The 22,251-nt window shown below is 32.0% G+C and overlaps 1 protein-coding gene across 1 annotated transcript; it reads left to right on the forward strand.

Annotated features, from left to right (window-relative positions):
- The first annotated feature begins 10,445 nt into the window (after positions 1-10,445).
- On the forward strand, positions 10,446-18,118 carry LOC134719545 (potassium voltage-gated channel protein Shaw-like). The gene is made up of 3 exons (XM_063582537.1): positions 10,446-10,756; positions 14,871-15,173; positions 16,918-18,118. The coding sequence occupies exons 1-3, from the start codon at positions 10,484-10,486 to the stop codon at positions 17,776-17,778; spliced, it is 1,437 nt and encodes a 478-aa protein (XP_063438607.1). The 5' UTR covers positions 10,446-10,483; the 3' UTR covers positions 17,779-18,118.
- The last annotated feature ends 4,133 nt before the right edge of the window (positions 18,119-22,251 follow it).

The raw sequence follows: 22,251 nt of genomic DNA on the forward strand, positions 1-22,251 counted from the left end.
ATTTTGTATTTATATATAATTTTTTTTTTTGTCAAAATGTCTTTGGTTAATTTTTTTGGCAATTAAATTAGTATGAGTGGGAAGATATTTTGCAATTAAAAGTCATCACCAAATATCTACCTATTCATAGTCATGATTTAACATCCATTGCAATTCGGGAAAAACATATAATTCAGAATTAATTGCCCTTTGAAGCTTACAAATTCTAAATCATTTACTCAATTTTATTATAATTTTTAAACAACCAATGCAATTATTATTTCTATTTTCCATTTTCATTTTTGCTTAAAAGTACAAATATAAATATGACAAGCACTTCATTTATTTCTGAAGAAAAACGACAACATTAAAGTACAACATACTTAAGCCGTAGGCATGTTTACTAAATTTATTATCAATTACATAAGGAACACAGTTTCCCTCTTGAATAATACAGGATTGATATTTTGAAAACAGTTTCCAACATGAAAAAAAATGTTAAAGGCTGCACACTTCACATTAGTTGTGTACAACAGTCTCGTCTAGTCATACTAGTCTCATTATGAAAAACATACCACAGCTCCTTATTTTTTATCTTTTGGTCACGTGTTTGGTAAGAACAATCATGTCATCGAATATAATAGACTACATATCAATTTAGTCGACTAGTCGACTAGTCGTACGGTTGTCTATTATTGCATACATATACTTTTTTATCTTTGGAAGATATAAACGAGTTTTTCATTCCATATTTTTTGTCTGTTTCAAATTATTCAGCCACATCATATTTCTTCTCTAAACTTCGCTTGTATAAATCAACAAGAAATATTTTCACAAAATACTTTCAATACTTATGACATTATAAAACACAATATGCTTCGGTAACATATATTTTCCTTATCAAAATTAGCGTGACTGCGTATTGGTAATTAATTGATTAACGCCCAGTAGCAAGTATTTCAGTTGTATATTCAATTAACAATGACTAACAATAGATTTTACATGAATTATCAAAAATATAGATTGGCCATGATCAAGCCAGGAACTTTTAACAGCCTCATGAAACGAGGATATAAAACAGGAGTAAATAGATATAAAAAGATGTGGCATGAGTGCCAATGAGACAACTCTCCATTCAGGTCACAATTTATAAACAGTAAAACCATTATAGATCAAAGTACGGTCTTGAACACGGAGCCTTGTCTCACACAGAACAGCAAGCTATAAAGGTTTCAAAAATGACAAGTGTAAAAATATTCTAACAGGAAAAACAACACTTGAATCGATGAAAACAATAACAAGGACGAGAAACACTGATGAACCACATTAACAAACGACAAGCATTGAACATCAGCTACATGGTTTCTTTGGGTTTTTTTTATAGGCTACTCCAATGATTTGTCGCAAGGGTTCTATATCATGGAAGGACTCGCTTATAGTTTTTTGCGAAATGGTATCATTGCAAAAACGGGTCAAAATCATTTTTTTTTTCCTAATATAGGATTTCTCTATATTTTTTCATAAATGAATTTAATCATGTTTATAATATACTTAATCGAAAAATGAAATAAAAAAGGGGGTCACCGTTCATTTAAGCCCACAATCTGCCTCCGAAAGAAGCATACATTTTTGTTCATGTCCTTTTTTTCTGTTGAACTAACAGTAGAAGAAATAAAGGTAATATCGAAATAAAAAAAAAACGTAATTACAGAAATCGCAAAAAATTTACATTTTTTTAGTTTATGTAAAGCTTTTTTTTAAAACAATGATAAAAAATATAGGTCAGCGATGAGTTAAAGAAGATGTTTCAATTTGAATGCCAAAAAATGGCAATTTTGTACCATAGGGAGATGATTTGGAGATTTTTTCAATGATAAAAACATTTTAAGTCATCAGGGGCCAAACCGAATAGATTTTTTGGGTTGAGTTATATTGATATTATAAAGTGATAACTAATTGTGTATTAAATAAAATTTGTAATGAAAAAACAAATGTTTAATTTTTTGCCGAAATTTTTGTATCCGCGAGCCTTCTTAAATGACCAACTGATTCAAAAGTACAAAAACATAAATACGAAAAAAATCGATTATTCTGACCCACTCAATCGAAAGTTAAAGTTATAAAGCAATCATACCACATCTTCTTTTTTTTTATAAAACTTCCTTTTATTTTCTTATCACAGTTTACCTAATCTCTCTCTATGTTATCTAACTTTTATACAGTCAGCAAAAACACGTATTTAATGTAATTTTACAAAATGTGTGTTAAAAATAACCTTTAAAGTAACCACATTACCGAAAAATGATCGACAAAAAAACCGTTACGTTCTCCTTATCTAATTTATGTTTTGAAAGTAGTGGATAAGGGTCAATTGTAAAAAATTGCATTAAATGCAAAAAAGGTGATTATATTTAACTTTGAAAAGAAGTACATATAAAATAGTTTCACTATGTTTGCGTGGTAGTATCTTCACGCATCTATGCTGACGGGTATACATGTAAATGAATATTACAATATATATTAAAATATAAACAAAATTGTTTAAATGGAAGGCAATGCACATTTAGCTGATGGAGGTATAGAAGGTAAGATTGATATTAAAATTAGTCTGGAAAATTTTCTCGTAATTCAATATAAGGAAATTCGCTGCTTTTATAAAAAAACAGCTTTTTTTTAAAAAAAAAACTGTTCTAAAAAGAGAGCATATAGAAAAAGTAATTTAAAAAAAACTAAATGGTCCTAGTGCTTGTTTTCTATATTTCAGACACTGCAAATGTTGCGGAAAATGATTCTCTTTTGGTTTTTCGTAAATTTAACATTGGTCAGATTGAAAATAACCAGGATTTTATAAGATTTTCAAGTATCATCTTTTACCAGTTATACATGTTATATGTAATAAAATTATAAAATTAGTAAGTGAGCGAAATGTTTCAATGAAAATACATGGATAAAACCAAAGAATTCCGAACATCTAACAAACTTCAAAGACTAGAGGAACAAAAATCCTTAAGCAGGTCATTGTTGTCAAGGATGTTCAAATACATTAAGATAAAAAAAAAACAGTTCTTCTACTCGAAGAGTTCGAAACCCGCCTGGGCAAGGTGTGTTCGACACTGATCTTTATTGATTAGGATTGCTAGTTTTCCTGACAACGTTCGGGATCCTCCACCATTAAAATCTGGTCTCAAATAAATCATGAGAGTGCTATTGATGTTCATGTGGACCCTTTCGCTGAATCTGTAGGCAGCAGTTCAAAACTAGTTTACAAATTGACATTGCATATATGCATGTCATGTCATACGGTACACTAGTTATATAATTCATCTTTAATCTCGTATTTGAATGTTCGAAAGTCAATCAAAGTGTTAAACATGTAGGATGGTGTGTGTCATGGGCAGACGTTACAGAATTAGGTGGAAATTTTCTTATCAGAATTGCACATGATAATATATCATGTACATTTAAAAAGTATGCACGTACAATCTTTTCGTTTTATCCTATTTCTTTTCAAAATACACCTTCTTTCAAAACATAAGGGGATCACAAAATTCAATTTCGAATACATTTTATATTCATATATAATTTTTTTTTTTTAAAGGGACGTTTATTTATTTATTTGACAATTAAATGAGTATTAGTGTGAAGATATTTTGTAATTAAAAGACATGACCAAATATCTACCTACGTATAGTTATTATTTAACATCCATTGCAATTGGGGAAAAAACAAATGATTCAGAATTATTTGCCCTTTGAAGCTTATGAATCCTAAATCGTGTACTCACTTTTATTAAGATTTTTTAAAAAACATTGCAATTATTATATTTTTTTTTCCATTTTCATTTTTGCTTAAAAGTACAAATATTAATATGACATGCACTTCATTTATATCTTAAGAAAAACGACAATATTAAAGTACAAAATACTTAAACCATAGTCATGTTTACTAAATTTATTATATATTACATAAGGAACATATTTTTCATCTCCAATGATACAGGATCAATATTTTGAAAATAGTTTCCAACATAAAAAAAAATCGTATCTTCCCTTCTAAAACGTTTTTTTTTAAAGAGTTTGAGATTATTGCTTTCCGGATTATTATCGAAGATTTTACATAGCCGTTAATGTTAAAAAATTACGAAATACAAACATTTAAAAAAAATTCAAAAAAAAATTTCAAGAAGGACTTTCTTAATTTCTGTTGACATACACAACTTTATTTTTTCCCGTTGAAACTATATAACTGAAAACCCATATTTCCCCCTAGTGCAACAAGAAAAATGAGTGTTAGTGCATGGGGATTTGCATAGTCTCCCCCACACAGGCGATATAGAACATTATGCATTTGAAAAGAAAACATTGTTATAACTACTTATTTTAAGCATGCACAAACATATGAACCAAAACAGATATATGCAAAGGAGCAAATATAAAATATAAAAGATGAAGTATGATTGCCAATGAGACAACTGTCAACAAGAGACCAAAATGACACAGATATTAACAACTAGGTCATCGTACGGCCTTCAACAATGAGCAAAGCCCATACCTTATAGTCAGCTATAAAAGGCCCCGATATGACAATGTAAAACAATTCAAACGAGAAAACTAACGGCTCTTTTGTATAAAAAAAGTCGTCTCCGCTTCATATGTAGCAAAGCCGTCCCCACTTCAAATGGAACAAGTCGTTCGCTTCAAACGGAGCAAGGGCGTCTAAAGAATTTTAGAAAAATAGGTTTTTTGAAATTATAAAAAGAGTAAGGCTGTAAAATAATGTGACGCACTGTTCTGTTTCGTATATAAATAGCAAGTATAAATACAAATGTATATGCATGACATTATGAGACAACTCTACATCCAGGTAAAAATTTATAAAACGTTGATCTATAATGGTTTTCATTATAGATCAATGTACGGCCTTGACAACAGAGCCTTGGCTCACATCGATCGGCAAGTTATAAAGGATTCCATAAATGACAAGTGCAAAAACATTAAACAGGAAAAACGAACGCCTAAATCTATGAAGAAAAAAAGACAAAGACGAGAAACACTAATGAACCACACTAACAAACGACAACCATGGAACATCGGATACATGGTTTCTATGTTTTTATAGGCTATCTTAATGATTTGTTACAAGGGTTCTATATCGAAAAGGGTTTTGGTTACACTTACGCGAAATGGTATCATAGCCAAAACGACAAAAAAAAACAATTTGAATGACCTACTGATTCAAAGGTTCAAAACATAAATACGAAAAATCGATTATTCGGACCTAATCAAGCGAAAGTCAAAAATATAAAGATAAAACTTCCTTTTATTTTCTTATCAAACTTTACCTAATCTCTCTCTACTTTATCTAATTTTTATACAGCAAAAACACGTATTCAATGTAAATTTACAAAATGTGTGTTAAATAACCTTTAAAGTTACCTCGTAACCGAAAAATGATTGACAAAACACCGTTACGTTCTCCTTATCTAATTTATGTTTTAAATGTAGTGGTTAAAGGTGCGTCGTCAAATTTACATCAAATGCAAAAAAGTTATTATATTTTACTTTGAAAAGAAGTATATATAAAACAGTTTCACTATTTTTGCGTGGTAGTATCTTCATGTATCTATGCTGCAGGGTATATATGCATATTACATATATTAAAATATAAACAAAAGTGTTTAAATGGAAGACGATGCACATTTAGCTGTTGGAGGAGGGATAGAAGGTAAGAAGTATTACAAGCAGTTTTATTCAAAGTTAGTGTCATGATTAATTGATTGATTGGTTGTTGGTGTTGTAACACATTTGTTCATCGCCACTTTTGAGCTGTTTCGTGGCAGCCAGTTTTTATTGGTGGAGGAAGCCAGATTGTTTGGAGAAACCCAACGACCTTCAATAGGGAAATTGACAACCCAAGTCGATTAAGTTTGGAGTCTAGTGCAGCAACACGAGCGGGATTCCAACTCACAACCTCGGTGTGGACTAGCTAGTGATTACAGTATAACTACTTAGACTACTAGGCCACCGTGTGTCTTGAAGATTTGCTCATAATTAAACAGGTCAAGTGTCTTGAATATGTCCTCTTAATTAAACAGGTCAAGTGACTTGAATATGTCCCCATAATTAAACAGGTCAAGTGTCTTGAATATGTCCTCATAGTTAAGTAGGACTATTATTTGAAGAGTGATCTACATCAAGAGAAAAAAAAACCATTACATCTTCACCAGTCACTAGCCTGTCAACTCTGACTTTACGAGTTCGAAACCCGACTCGGCAAGGTGGTTTTGGAACATTCCAATGTTCAGCTATCCTCAACCAATATCTCACCAAACTTCATGAAAGGTAAGATAAACACTCAATCAAACATCGAAATTAAGTGTCAAATGTCGAGATTACTGAGTTATTAGTAGCGTTAAAACAAGGTTTATGTTGACCAATAGATTGAAATGGCTGCCTTTTCTTTTACTGGTATTTGAGAATTATTTCTTGTTTGGTTTTAGGTGTAATGCACGTTGTTTATGCATGTTTTTTTTCCACTGATAAGATTGTAGGGAGAAAACAAACAATTAAGTTAAACCTTTCAAATGAGCATGTGTCTTTTCCCATTTGCAGGAGAATAAAAGCGTATGTGAAGGGTCACTAATTTTAAAAAAAGGAATTCTGCATATACATGTACATTGTACATGTACCTACGCGTATCATCATTACCCATGTAGATATTCATATCTTATGTTTAAACACAATTTAACTTGGGTGTGTTGTTTTTAACATTTGTGTATGTGTATCATGCTTGCTCGCACTGCTTACCAGAAATAATCTGTACCATAGCCTTATATAGATGCCTGCTACTAATAATTACTTTCCTAATGATATCTATCATATTATATTACAACTATGTGTGCAAGTCACACTGCTATTGATTTGTAAAATATGTGCTTGTAGGACCCATCGTTATAGATGTGAACCATATCATATCATAAAAGCCTGCAGACCGGGTCGCACTGCTATTTATCTGTACCGTCCCAATGCGTAAAATCTTTGTTATTTGAAAATTGTGTCTTAAAGTACATTTGATCTTATTTATATAATTGATGTTCTATTAAAGTTTGACTATTTTTGATGTGATCGAATTCTACACTTGGGTATATTGAACAAACACCTTATGGAATGATTCCGTAAAGGTATGTTTATTCATACAGCACATGCACCGGAAACAGGCGAAATAGATACATGTGTGTATAACATAACATAAGTTCCCCCGAACTGGACAACACGGAGACAAAAGCAAAGGTACAGATCTGCTTTTGCTGTTTTCCCCGTCAAAATGTTAATTTTAAACAGCTTTCCGATTTTCATAGTTTTTACTTAAATGTAATAATTCATGGAAAACAAATTGAATGTTTTTTGTCTTCAAATATTGTATTTCATACATGTTTAAGACGGGGAGCAAATTGGAAAACTCGTCAAATGCATGTAAATGCCTTTTTGACACACATAGGGCGAATAAATGAATTTGAAGGGTGTGACAATTGGCGTATGTTTGAAAGGCGAACAGAAATTAAGTCTAGCAACAGGCCACCTGTGACTCCCACAAAGATTTAAGGAAGCTGGCTTGACATGTTTTGGATTTTTGGTCAGATTTTCGGAATCCTCTGGTTTTTAGTCAATTAAATGCATTGAAAACGTGGAGAGAGAGAGTCAAATGCAAAGTATCATATTTTATATCTATTCCGTCTGAACGTGAGTATTTATGCATACATTACAACCAAACAAACAGTTACTGTTCAAAGGTCAGACGGTTGAAGTCAATGAAATATACTTTATGCTCCTATTTATTGAATGCGATTGAACATTTGATAAAGGGCTCGATGAACCCCAGATTTCTGCCAGTTTCAATGCCTTCTACAAATTAAACGTGTATGTTACTTAGTCATACAAAATATGTTCTATTTCATTTCATACATGTACATGTACATGTATCATCATATAGATTGCATTCATATAACAATGGCATCATGGTAGATCGAAAATTAAATTTAAAATTTAAAAATAAAATTTAAAAATTTAAAATTTAAAAATTTAAAATTTAAAAATTTAAAATTTAAAAATTAAAACAGTAAATTTAAATAATGCTGTAAAATGATAGAATGCGAATAAAAGAACACAGAAAACTAACACCACAAACTTGATTGAAAAATAAAACATATTTTTTTATGCACATTGTATGATGACATGCATATGGATGTATTATATTTTTGTTTGTTTATCGCTTGATAAATAATACACTACATGTATATGGCGTTTTAATTGTTTATACTTTTTGACACTAGTAATAAAACAATCCTTATAAGAATATATTAGGATATTTTATTTTATTTGTTTGACTTTGGTTCAGTGTGAGGTAAAAAGGAAATAATATGACGTGTGTTTTATAAAAAATATTTTTAAAATCAAAGATAAGGCACATATTGCATGTCATAAATTCTTTATATACGCACATGTATCGTAAATATAAATATTGAATATTACCTGTTTACAAATCAAACGGTCCTTTTTAAAGTTATTCGTGTGAAAAGATTTATTATTCTTCAAATGACTTAGGACTTTAAATAAATAACAAAATAAGTGTTCTATATTTTGTTCTCTATAAATATGATTGCGTTAAGCCGGAACTGAAAGAAAACAATGGACGCCACATGATTTGCCATGCAACATTTATATGAAGTAAGAACAAGTTAGTAGTCACAAACTTTAAATAGCAGTTTATAATTATTATCAAACTTGTTTTAATTCTTGAATAACTAGTTTCTAAACTATGTGAAAACGAGATAATACGTTAATCCTTGCTAACGTTGAAAATAAAATTTAAAAAAAAAAAAAAAAAAAAAAAACAAACACACATACACATTGTTTCTCCGGCAATGGACATTTGAGCGCATTGACAGGACATTTGAGCGAAAAAAAAAGGACGTTTGAGCGCCAAAGTATAGGACATTTGAGCGCCTAAATTTTAGGACATTTGAGCGAAAATAAGAATAAGCGTAGGACATTTGAGCGAAAACAAGTCTTGGATAGAGAATTGTCTTATTGACAATCATACCACATTTTCTTACGAATATAGTTCATTAAATGAGGAGTTTACCAACAAAAAGATTAAAACATATTTTAATTGTAAAAAACATGTCTTTTTTTCATTTTATCATTTAATTGTATCTAGAGTCTTCATAGCGTCTTTTCCCCACACTTTCACAAAAAGCCAGTTATAAAAAAAAAACAGAAGTATTGTATTTAAATTTATGTATTAATATATAAAAAATCTTTTTAAAATTGATTAAAAAATATATTAGAACACTATTTCAATTTTTAACTTAAAATGTTCTCAAAGCAATTTTTCTAATAGTGGTTTTGTTTTTAACAATTAAAAACTGGGCAATCCGAAGCATTATTTTGATTCGATCATCAAGGATAAATTTGGTAAACAATCGCTTACGCATATATTTCTTAAACCTATGACCTAATATAGAATAACCACGAGTGCTTGCTTTCTTAATATCAAACGTCCAGTGGAAACTATTTCATACAAAACGAAACTACACTTATAGTCCTAGTGTTTACATTCAGTGATTTTAATTTGCTGTTACTTAACTTTCTGTTGTTGTTTGTAACTTCACAGAAATGTTAATTGGCATGTGCAGACTTTCCATATGTGTTTTGAAATTTCTGCCTTTCCATGGAAACAGCCATAATGTCCAAAAACTCCAAAATGTTCCAAAACAAATGAAACTGAACAAAAATGTTGAGTGGCATGTGTTGATGCGCTGTTTGACTGATTATTAATTTTCAAAATGGCTGCCGTTACCCTGGTAATTGGTGGACGAGGGTGCTATCCGTTATTGTTCGCAATTACAAATCTAGTTTGTTATTGTGGTTTTACCGTTTCATTTTATTTTAAAACATGAAAGGATTCCGATGATATTCTTGGTTTTTCTAGGTAACACAGACCAAACATATCAAATACTTTATATATAAGATGATTTCTAACTAGAAGACCTTCTAAACAAATAAAATGCATTTCATATTCATGCAATTGATTTAAATCCGTTTTCACGGTTTTTTTTTCATCAGGGCTAATTCTACTATTCTTAAAGAATAAGCGTTTAAGTTTCAAAAAGCAACTAGCTGTGGTTCAAGGCAAGATGTATAAACTTCATATTGAAACAAAATGTATAAAAACAGTGCATGTCTTGTTTTCAAGTTGTTTTAAGCCGGTTTGACCAGATTTATATATGAAATAACATTTGTATTGTACAGTTATATATAAAAGCGACAATACAAGCTAAAGTAGTTTTAAAAATTAATGACTCGTTGATTTTGCGGTAAGTGTCTTTACTATGTAGAGTAGGGTTGTAAAATTTGTTTAAATTTATAACCATAATTTTTAAAATACAATGTCTTTTTTAGTTTCGTCAAAATCAAAATCCTCCCAATATAAGTGTGACAAGAAGATGGGTAAACGGAATAAGGACGACAAACAAAGTCCTCTTATAGCGCTCCTTCCTGGGGCAAAAATCAACAGTGAAAAGGGAAAAATTACTGTCAACATCGGAATCTCGAAAGAAACTGTTATATTTAACATTGGAGGTGTTAAGTTTGAAACATACAGATCAACACTTTACCGCCAACCTGATAGCCCATTGGCCAACGAAGACTTTCTCCTGAAGCACTTTCGGTCTGATAAAAAGGAATATTTCTTCGATAGGGATCCAGCCATGTTCAAAGTAAGTGATAATAAAACGACGTTTCAGACCTATACATTTTCAGAAATAGTATACGTGTTTATTTGCAGGTTTATATTTTAAATGAAGTAAACGAACGCGTGTCTTCCTTTCTTCTGCATTTTGTCTCTGACTTGTTTTTTCTTCACTTTTCAGGAACCGCAGCATTTTTATTTTAATTTTGTAACGTCCTTGTTGCAGTTTATATATATATTTATCATATACTTGTATAAAATATTACTAAAATTTTACAGTTCAATAACATTTGAAAATATCAAAAGGCTATGAAAGGATTACTGTGTTTATTGACCAGATTCCTAAGAATTGCCATAGCGGGCTGATAAAGGTACCTTTATTGACTGCTTCCGGAATGTTATCGCATGCCTTTCCGTTAATTTCCGTGACGTTTATCACATGCAACTTCGTGCATTTCCGGAAATTTGATTGAAAACGACAACAGAACGCGGAAAACGGCAAGTGATAAAATAGTTGAGGAGCAAAAATGAATTTAGTTAAACATGTTTTGAAAGACATATTAAATGAGGTGACAATATTATTGAAGAACATGATAATTGTTTTGACAAAACAAATAAAATGCTTGTTATATCAATAAAACTATTAAAGTAAAGAATTTGTTTTGGTTGTCTGTAAATATCTTCTGAAATTGCAAAGACACTAAAATTAAATTTTAATAGGTCTTGTCTGTATATCTTTTGCTGAAGTATATGATAAAAAGATAATTACATGTCATTTTTCATATCAGACCCTTTATCGGCCCTCGTTCGTGATATCAGCCCTCGAGCCTGTGGCTCTTGGGCTGATATCACAACCTTGGGCCGATAAAGGGTTTGATATGAGAAATGCCATGTAATAATCTATACTTATCATATACTTAGACTAAATAACATATGAATTTTACCGTATGATAATAGCATTAAGTTAAAGTATTTTCCATATTTTTCAAATTGTTGCTTAGCGGGCTGATATGAAAAGTTTATCACATGCTTCGATTGTTATCACATGCCTTTCCGTAACGTTATCACATGGCATTCCGGTGATACTCGTCAAAATCCGGAAAATACACCTCAATGCTACGTGTTCAGTGAAAAACATTACAAAGTAGTGTACAAAACAATTATTTGAATACTGGAAAGTATATTGTGTAAAATAATCAAATTAAATTAAAAAAAAATAATAAAAAATTATTAAATGAATGCACTTTTTAAGTTTTTCTGAAACATAATTTAGAAAGTTACTTTAAAAAAGGTGACTTTTTCAAACAATTTTCATTATGCATATGGTTAAATTATCTTTTTGTCGATTCGTCCATATAAAAATGTGTTTTTTTTGTCTCTGTTGAGGCATATGATAGAAAGATTTCATATTGAATGTATCAAATTTTGGGTCCGACGTCCGGTAAAGGATCATTATATGAATCTTATTTTTCTCTACTATTAAAGCATATGATAAAAAGATCATTACATGTCATTTTTTATATCGCATGTATTATCAGCCCTCGGTCAATATCAGCCGTCGAGCTATGTGGCTCTTGGGCTGATATTGAACCTATGGCTGATAATACATGCGATATGAAAAATGCCATGTAATAATCTGATAATATAAAAAAAAATATATACAAGAACACCAGTATCAGAATTAAAACTTGTGATTCAAGAAAAACAATAATTGCATCCACTTTTTTTAAGGGTGTGCACAGTGTATCAATTTTAAGTGTATTGAAAACGCAGTGGTTCGGATAAGACTGCTAGATTTCAATAAAAAAAAATCATAAGTCATCGACACTGCGTACCTCTAGTGAAGATCTAGTTATAAAAGTTATTTGAAATTGATATGAACGTTTTATAAACTAAGGTTAATACACGCATACTTTCATGCAAGTTCTTCTCGCAAAGTTGAGTCGTTCTAATAATAAATGAGATTGTGTCCAAGCTTAGTAGTGTTTATCTCCCCTTCTCCGCACAATACAATGCCAATGGTAGAGTTCCGCAACAGCTATCCCGGTACGTTCCTGATATTATTAATGCATGAACGTTCTTATTTCTTCTTCAGATTAAATTTCTTTTGCAAATTATTTTGTTTGTATTCAAACCATTCATTAATTATTGACTTATATGCATTTTACTCTAATTTAAACTTATTTGATAAGAAACTTTCAATTTGTCTCGTGACAAACCTTGTAAATAACAATGTCATAAATTGAAAATATGTATGAACTTTACAACTGGTCCTTTCGGAAACAAACTATTTTATAGGATTTTAAACCTAAGAATGTTAAATGAAAATGAAAATTTACGTACAAGCTACATGTATCCCTACACATTTTAAAATGTAAAAGGTTTTTTTTTTTTATATTTTTCTTACATATCTTCAAATGTTCTAAAATGATCACTCCCCAAATGAAAATAAAATCCACAAGCATGAACAGGCGACAGTTAAATGGTTTTTGATCGTTCTCTGAAGATTGGTACCTCCTAATATATAATATTTGTGTCTACGCAAACTCAATTGATTTCCCATTTATGATTAGAAGTTACATGTACCTTACTTCTAAATTGAATTTGAATATTTATAAAGATTACACCGTGGTTGGTTTTACCGTTTGAATGGTTTTACACTAGTAATTTGTGGGGCCCTTTATAGCTTGCGGTTCCTTGTGAACCTAGAATCCGTGTTGAAGACAGTGCCTTGACGAACAATGATTTACTTTTTAAATTGTGACTTGGATTGAGATTTGTCTCATTGGCACTACTCCATGTACCACATCTTCATAATATATCTTTATACATTCACATGTCTTTCATAAAAAAATAAATACATTATCGTACTACATATATTTTGTTTTGTGAATATTCCAGGTTTTCATTTTCAATTAATACTTAACCGTATAACATTTTAAGGCGAAGAAGAGTTGTAGCGCTACATGACAACTGTACATGCTTATGAATCTGTTGAGGTCACATGCACACATTTTGCAAAGAACACGAACGAGAGTGATAACCGTATGCTACTTATCACAGAATTCTTTAACTTACATACTAGTAATACAGTTACATTGGTCAGTGCAATGAATGTCACATGTTGAGTAGTAACTGCTTACCCTTCAGGAGCACTTTGTAAATTATTTATTCGGACATTTTTTTAGCATTGCCGGTATCCGTAGTGATTAGTGAAAAGTACCAAATTTTTCTGGTGTAGTCTCTTTTTTCTCGACCTAATCGGCAGTCCTCGGGTAACTCCGCTACTCGCTTTTTAAGAAATTACGGAATCGGTTGAGTTGTGACGAATGTTCTCGACTCACCTTTTTTATTACAATTTCGTTTTTCTCCACTTTTACAGTTCGACGCAAAGGGGTTAGACTGTATCATTTAAATATCAAAAATAAATTGCCATATTAAGAGCATACCGACTGAAGGCGATAGCGATGGTGATTGTTAGTGATGTTAGAGATGCAATCGGCAATCCTCGGATAACTCCGCTACTCTTCTGTTAGATGAGCTACGGAATCGGCCGAGTTGTGACGAATGGTTAAAGATGCAAACATCTACATAATATCTCACTTCAGGCTATTCTGAATTAACTCCGTACAGGAGAGCTGCATATGCCGCCAGATATGTGTAGTCCAGCGGCAAAGCTTGAATTGGAGTTTTTGGGTACTGTGGATTCAGTAATATTCGTTGGATACCAATTTTCGCGGATTTCGTGGGTAAAGGGAAACAACTAATTTAAATGTTCAACGAAGTGCAAATTTTCTAAAGGAATGCATGTGATCTTTGTCAGAACCACGAATTTGAATATCCACGAAAATTGCATGGTACCCACGAAAATAAGTGAATCCACAGTATACCGGACAGCATCATAGAAAGATGTTGATATACTCACTATAATGCATATAACTTTACACTGAGAGCCCTAAATCGTCTGGAAAAGGACCGGCATGGAAGCTTTAATTATCCAGTCGATACCCATACAAACATAAAAATGTCTACGCACACTCAATTGATTTTACATTTTTGAGGTTACCCATCTTCTAAATCGAATTTGAATATATACATTAGATTCACATGTCTTTTGTTAACTTCATAATATCTTATTTCAGGCTATTCTGAATTACCTTCGTACAGGAGAGCTTCATATGCCGCCATATATGTGTGGTCCAGCAGCAAAGCTTGAATTGGAGTTTTGGGGAATACCGGACAGCATTATAGAAAGATGTTGTTATACTCACTATAATGCATATAACTCTACACTGAGAGCCCTAAATCGTCTGGAAAAGGACCGGCATGGAAGCTTTGATTATCCAGTCGATACCCATACAAACAAAAATATGTCTAAATGGAAAAGAATCCGCTCGAAAGCCTCTATTATTCTCAACCATCCAGAAAAGTCAAAATCTGCAAAGGTGAGTGTCATTGAATTAGAAAAATAAGTAAAGTTAAAAAAAAAGTGACTCTGGACGGGCGAAATCAGTTGTAGCTTTGATGCTCTAAAAATAAATGGAAAACTTCTGTGTGTATGTGCCTTATCCAAGTTAGGAACCTGTAATTTAATGGTTTTCATTTGTTGCTGTGTTACATATTTTTTTCTTCATTATTTTATGCATTAATTAGGTCGTTAATTTTCTCGCTTGAAATGTTTACATTTGTCATTTCGGTGCATTTTATAGCTGACTACGTGGTAAAGACTTTGTTGAAGGCCGTACGGTGTCATATAGTAGTACATTTCTGTTTCATTTGGTCTCTTGTGAAGAGTTGTCAAAGTGGCGATTATACCAAATCTTCTTTTTATATTCTACTCCATTTATTTTTATTAAGGCAAAGAAGGAGCGGGATGCAATTCCAAATTGATTTAAAGAAGAAGGAAGTTAAGCTTCATTTAAAAGAAATCATTTTTTTTTTTATCTTTCTTCCTTATGTAATCAAACATATATTTATAAATCGTGTAGACTTCATGCAGATTATTCTTTCGCAGTTACTTTTCAAATGATAAGAAAAATGAAAGTTTTTATTTTTAAATCACGAAGGAGATATGATTGTGTTTTAGTGTTTCATTTGTGTTGTACAAATTAATGTTTAAAGCTACGTGCCGTATTTTTTTTTTATATTTGAAGCACAAACAGATTTTCAAATCACTAAGAAGATATATGTGTATGCCCCACCTACGATAGTAGAGGGGCATTATGTTTTCTGGTCTGTGCGTCCGTTCGTTCGTCCGTCTGTCCCGCTTCAGGTTAAAGTTTTTAATCAAGGTAGTTTTTGATCGAATCGACTTCAAACTTAGTACACATGTTCCCTATGATATGATCTTTTTAATTTTAATGCCAAATTATAGTTTTTATCCCAATTTTACGGTCCACTGATCAAAGAAAATGATAGTGCGAAAAAGGGGGGGGGGGGGGCATTCGTGTACTGAGGACACATTCTTGTTGTTTCAAGTTTTTCATTTTTCTCCTATCAATTAAAGTTGAGCGTCATGCCTTATTTTGCCAAGTGTTTGAGTGGACTGTTTGTTTTTGTTTTTTGTTTTTCGGTGTTGTTTTTTTCTTTCGAAACGTTGCAATAATTATCTAACCTTTAATGAGAGTAACACACTCCCAATAAACTCCCAAATAGTATAAAACTTCGCTTTACTTAACTAGTCAGACTCTAACACAGAGGAGTATACATTGTAACAGATACGTCGTTACAAAGGTTTCAGAATACATCTTTAAACACAACCTTTTCCTGTAAATGATGTCATCCCTATCAGACGTGGCTGATATTATTAATATCTGGCATACCCAAAAGGAAAACAATCTTATTATCCACAGACTTTAAAATTCGTATTTGTTTCAGAAACGCTAAGTACGGTTTATTTAATGGTACGATACAAGAACAAGACACCGGGTCCGCTCGCAGTCCCAATATACATATATTGTGAACTGCATTGTGACATGTTTTCCGGTGAACAGTTTCATTGTAAACTAGCATGTTAAATATCCTGATCACATTAACTAATACAAATTATACATATCACATCGTTTCAACCTCACATTTATATAATACTTGCCACTGGACGTTAAACACCGATCATGTATTGACATATTTGTTCTGTTTTGTTTACTTGTCGTTTCATCTTTCTCTTATAATTTATATTTTTCATTGCAGGTGTATGGAATGGTCTCACTAATTGTGGTAGCAATCTCCATTCTTTCATTCCTTGCTGAAACACACCCGAGTATTCAGGTCAAGGAAACTGTTTATGACGTGTCATTTGTGTACAATGTCACAACAAATATAACAACGAATTCAACAACGAGAACGGAAATCGTCACTCCACATCCGATTTTAGACATCATTGATCATTCGTGTATGGCGTTTTTCACCATTGAATATATTTTAAGAGTTGTGCTTTCGTTGCGAAGGCTGGTTTATGTAAAATCATTAATGGGAATTATTGACCTTTTCGCACTCTTGCCGGACTACATTCAACTCATTATGTTTTCAATAGGCAAACATCTAGCTCGCACTTCTTTCACCCGGATCATCACCATTTTAAAGATAACAAGGATATTGCGCATTTTCCGGTTAGTTCGTCACGTGCCTGGATTATGGATATTAGTGTACACTCTAAAAGCGAGTTTGCGCGAGCTTTTATTGATGGTAGCGTTTCTTTTTGTAGGAATGTTGATATTTTCGTCAATGATTTACTATGTAGATGATAGAGAAATTTTTACAAGCATTCCTCACAGTTTTTGGTGGGCACTCATAACCATGACAACAGTTGGTTATGGCGACATGTACCCCGTGACTGCTTTCGGCTATGTGATTGGATCGTTAACGGCTATGTGCGGTTTGTTAATGATAGGATTTTCAGTACCAATTTTAGTTAATAATTTTATAACCTACTACCAATATGTTGAATTTGCAATCCAAGACGAAAAACTAAAGCGAGAAAAATCTGAGATTCTAGAGGACCAAGTAATTGGTGACCATGAAATGACAAAAAACAACAATTCGTACAGATAAATATGACCACGTTTACTGCAAACAATATAAGAAATAAACCGCTCATTTATCAATTGTTACAAGAGACATGCCTCTATATGAATAGTTTATCTGCATTTCTTTTATTAATAAGATTTTAAAACGAAAAGACTAATTTTTAATTTTGAAAATGTCTTCAACATTGAATGCTTTCTCCAGTAGGAAAGTTTGTGTATGCTTGTCGCTATTTGGCATATAATGGTATACCATTGTCTGCCCGTCAGCTGTTTAGGACGTAAACACTTCGTATGGTCACTCGATGTTACCAATTCCCATGTAAATTTAGCACACTATTAGAATTGAGAGAAGAAATCACCTTTGATTTTGATTTTTTTGTTTATATATATCGTTCCAAAGTTACGAGACCTGAAAAGTTTAAATAAAATCAACATTGTACATTTTTTGTACCTGTCATTAACTAAAAAAAGTAAAAAGTAAACAATAAAAGGTCAAAGTACGACCTTCGACACCGCGCATTTGTTAACATCGAATAGCTAGCTTTATAGGGCCCTCAGATAACTTTTGTGTGTGTCAGTGTGAAATAAAAGTTGTTCATATTGGTATTCACGCATTTTAAAAAAACTAAGTAAGACAAAAGATGTATTGACTCTGTTTCAGAAAACGTGTTCGGGTAGGAAGTTGACTTGGACCTTTGCCTTGTGAGGTAACATGTAAATATTCAACAAATCATGTCGTTTTACTACAAATCAAGGGTGTTCTCCTAATGTGCTATTGTCTGTAATATATGTCACTGGACTTTACTTTATGTTCAGTTTGTATAAAATTGACCTGCTAATGACTTTTGAAATTACAAACTAACACATGAAATACCTGTATTAGCCCTTAATGATGATTAACCGTTACATGACTTATATGTATGACGTATAGTTTGCCTCTGATTTATTGTAATGAAGAGAATATCTCCCAGTAGCTTTATCTAAAATAGGTAGTGATAATTGATGCATTAAATTTTATTATAATCAATTGCCTTAATAACGACCTTGTATTAATAATGATGATAATTTACATCGCATTTATCTTAATTTTATCCATATATTTATAGTTCATGGATATTTCGTAGGATTGCTAGGGAGACAACTAACTATCGACCCAAGAACAGAACATCGTGGATTCAAGCAATATAGGTCAATGTTAAGTACATCAGGCTAGATAAGGGAGAATGGTTGTAACATGCTTAATTCCGCCACATTCTTTAAGTATGTGTCTTTCCCAAGTGAGGAGCCTGTTATTCTACGGTTGTCGTTTATCGAATTGTTTTACATGTGTCATTTCGGGGTCTTTTTGGCTAATTTTGCTGTATAAAACGTCATTGTTGAAGGTCATACAATGAACTACAGTTGTTTATTTTTGTGTCATTTGTTCTATTTGTCTCAATGGCAATCACACAACATCTTTTTTTTTATAACAGCACATTTCAGATGGAGATCCACGATTTGAAAAAAAAACACACACAACGTAAAGAGTATTGCATATCTATGCATTAATCATATATATATATATATATAAAGCAACAAAGCAGTGTCCGACCCAATGTCCAAAAAAACCGTCGGATGTAGTTTATAATAAAAAGTAGAGATACATATGAGTTATGAAAAAAAAACATTGTGGTCGTGCAGTTTATACTTTAAGCTTGTTATTTTCTTTAATTTTGCACACTCGTCATGCTCCTGATTTTACAGTTCCTGATACCGTCTCCATTGCACGTCTAACATAGAGGATACATTTGTTGATAAAGGTCCTAGATGGTATAACCAGCCCGTTAACCAGTACTTTTGTACTTGCATGCAAACACAGATTTTTTGAGATATATATTTAAGTTTTTCTGTCGCAATTTTTTGAAATTATTTGACTTATGGGAATGAATCCCCTCATGTACTTGTCCTGCTTTAAATATACTTTTTTGACCTCTTTATATGATATGCGCATTTCGACTCTTCAAGTGATGTTCGAGGCCAATATTTTATTAGAAAATTCAAATCTTATAAAGGATGAAAAGTTATACACCAAAGAGGTAAAACAAAATTGGTAGAGTATATGTTGTTAGTTCGTGTCTCCTGAATAATATAAAAAAAAGAAAATGTGATATGATTGCAAATGAGACAATGTTAACATTCCACAAAAATCGAATGGGACAGAAATTAACAACTTTACGTCACGTATGGCTTTCAACAATGAATAAAACCTATACTATATATAGTCCACTAAAGACATCGAAATGACAAATGTAAAACAGTTGAAACGAGGAGTCTAACGGCCTGATGTATGTAGATCAAAATGAACGAAAATCAAATTTGACATAAAGCAATGACCGACAACCAATGAATTACAAGCTCCCCACATGGGACAGGCACATACGGAATGTAAGAACACACTATCAAAAATTTGTAGAAAAGAGTAAAATCATAAAAAACTGAACTCCGGGAAAAATGGAAAACGAAAATCCACAATCAAATAGCAAATCCAAAAGCTCAAACACATGAAACGAATGTATAACAACTGTCATAGTTCTGATTTGGCACAGACATCGTCTTAAAATGAAGAAGAAAATGGTGGATTGAACCTAGTTGTATAGCTATAGCTAAACCTCTCACTAATATGACAATCGCATCAATTCCGTTAAATTAACAACGATGTGCGAACAAAATACAAGACATAATTGGTAAAAATGTCAAAAACAGGAATACAAGAGTCAACATTGTCACTATAAAAACAAACGAATGTATAACAAAGAAGCCCGAAAAAACATTGAAAAGGACTACAATCATCAGATGGTTACAAAGTAAAAGTGCATCTAACACCAATGTACTATCAGCTAAATCAAGGCCAATAACAACATGCAAAACGAATTATGCATCTAAGACTAGATAAACTTAATATTAGCAATATTGCAATATAATCTGCTAATATGTTTTCATTGTGAAAATAGTATTACACTGTAAGTCTGTATAAGCCTTTTATCTTTTTTAACAACATAACAACTGTACATGTTTATATTTTATCATACAAATAACAGTCTGTGGTTTTAAGAACACAGTTTTATAATGCATTTATATAGAACCGTAGGAAAAGTACAGGAATTCGAATATACATGTACAATTTAGAATGGAAATAGTGACTATGACAAGGAGACAACAACTCAACACAAAAGCAGATACAGCCTAAGGACATCAATGGGTCTTCAACACAACTCGAAGGCACACACCCGAAGGCAGGCTTCATTTGGCCTCTAAATAAACATCTGTACTAGTTCAGTAAAAATTGACGTCCTACTAAACTTCAAAACATATGAACTAAAATTAAAAAACAAAACATGCAAGACCAACACAGACCAGAGGTTCCTGACTTGGGACAGGCGCAAAATGTGACAGGGATAAGTATGTTTTGTTAGGTCTCTATCTTCCACTACACCTCTGCCCAATTTAGAATAATGAATCACGAAGCAATACGCACAGTTAATCTAAAGAAGTCCGAGTCCGCTATCAGAACAGTTAACATAGAAACTAACCAGTATGTACATGTATATGGAAACATTCTTATTTCCCGAGTAACATATGAGACATCATGTGTGTTAGTAAGGGATGATACAAAAGATCAATGTAAAATAAAAATAAAACTTAATTCAAATAGTTTGGGGTTGGGGGGTTGAACTGCTGCAAAATTTGGTTATCCGACATTGACTTTTACATATATCCATATGGGTCAATCAATTTTTCCCAAATTAAGTTGGGAGGGTGTTTGGGGCTCATTGAAAAAATTATGTGTATTAAGTTTTTTATCCTTCATTGAACTTTTGATGTCGTTCCTAATAGGCAGGCTGGTGGATTAATTCTGCAATTCAAAACGTGGATCCAGGTAGTCAAATTTAAGATATGAAAACTCAGATGGGCATCATTAATATTGGTACATCTTCATTGGAGACGCAAGATAGTAGGTGTAAACTAATGATACGTAAGTAATCAAGTATGGACTTTAAACAATAACTCATTACAAGTTAATATAGATATCAGTGCAATATTGACAGGAAAAAAATCCTTGCCAATCGAAGTAACAATGACGTTAAATAAACGACAATTAGAGAGGTTATACATTGATATTGTTCTTAAATCATGCACTTATGCTAATGGGATTTATTTGGAAATGTTCATAATGTATGTTCCCAAGAGATGACCATTTAGATACTAGTAATAGTACTATCGTCATGATTTCTTCATTTTGTCAATATCAAATTAAATTCCAGACAAACTGCAGTCTCGTTATCTATATATACACACATGGTTGTCAATATCAGTTGCAGTCATTATACATGTGACCTTCATTAAATTATTACGTTCTTTAAAAAGGGTGAGTTCGATTTGGTTTTAGTCTGACTTCCAATTGAATTTAGCTTCATTTGAACATGATGGTCCGGATTGAAATATGGCATACAGATATTAT

This window comes from Mytilus trossulus, chromosome 5 (assembly GCF_036588685.1).
Source record: "Mytilus trossulus isolate FHL-02 chromosome 5, PNRI_Mtr1.1.1.hap1, whole genome shotgun sequence".
Classification (NCBI taxonomy): domain Eukaryota; kingdom Metazoa; phylum Mollusca; class Bivalvia; order Mytilida; family Mytilidae; genus Mytilus; species Mytilus trossulus.

Bases quoted from the DNA above. Each gene is read 5' to 3' on its own strand.
- LOC134719545 (XM_063582537.1), top strand. From the start codon at position 10,484: ATGGGTAAACGGAATAAGGACGACAAACAAAGTCCTCTTATAGCGCTC. The intron at 10,757-14,870 runs GTAAGTGATAAT...ATCTTATTTCAG, and splicing joins GGGATCCAGCCATGTTCAAA to GCTATTCTGAATTACCTTCG. The intron at 15,174-16,917 runs GTGAGTGTCATT...TTTTCATTGCAG, and splicing joins AAAAGTCAAAATCTGCAAAG to GTGTATGGAATGGTCTCACT.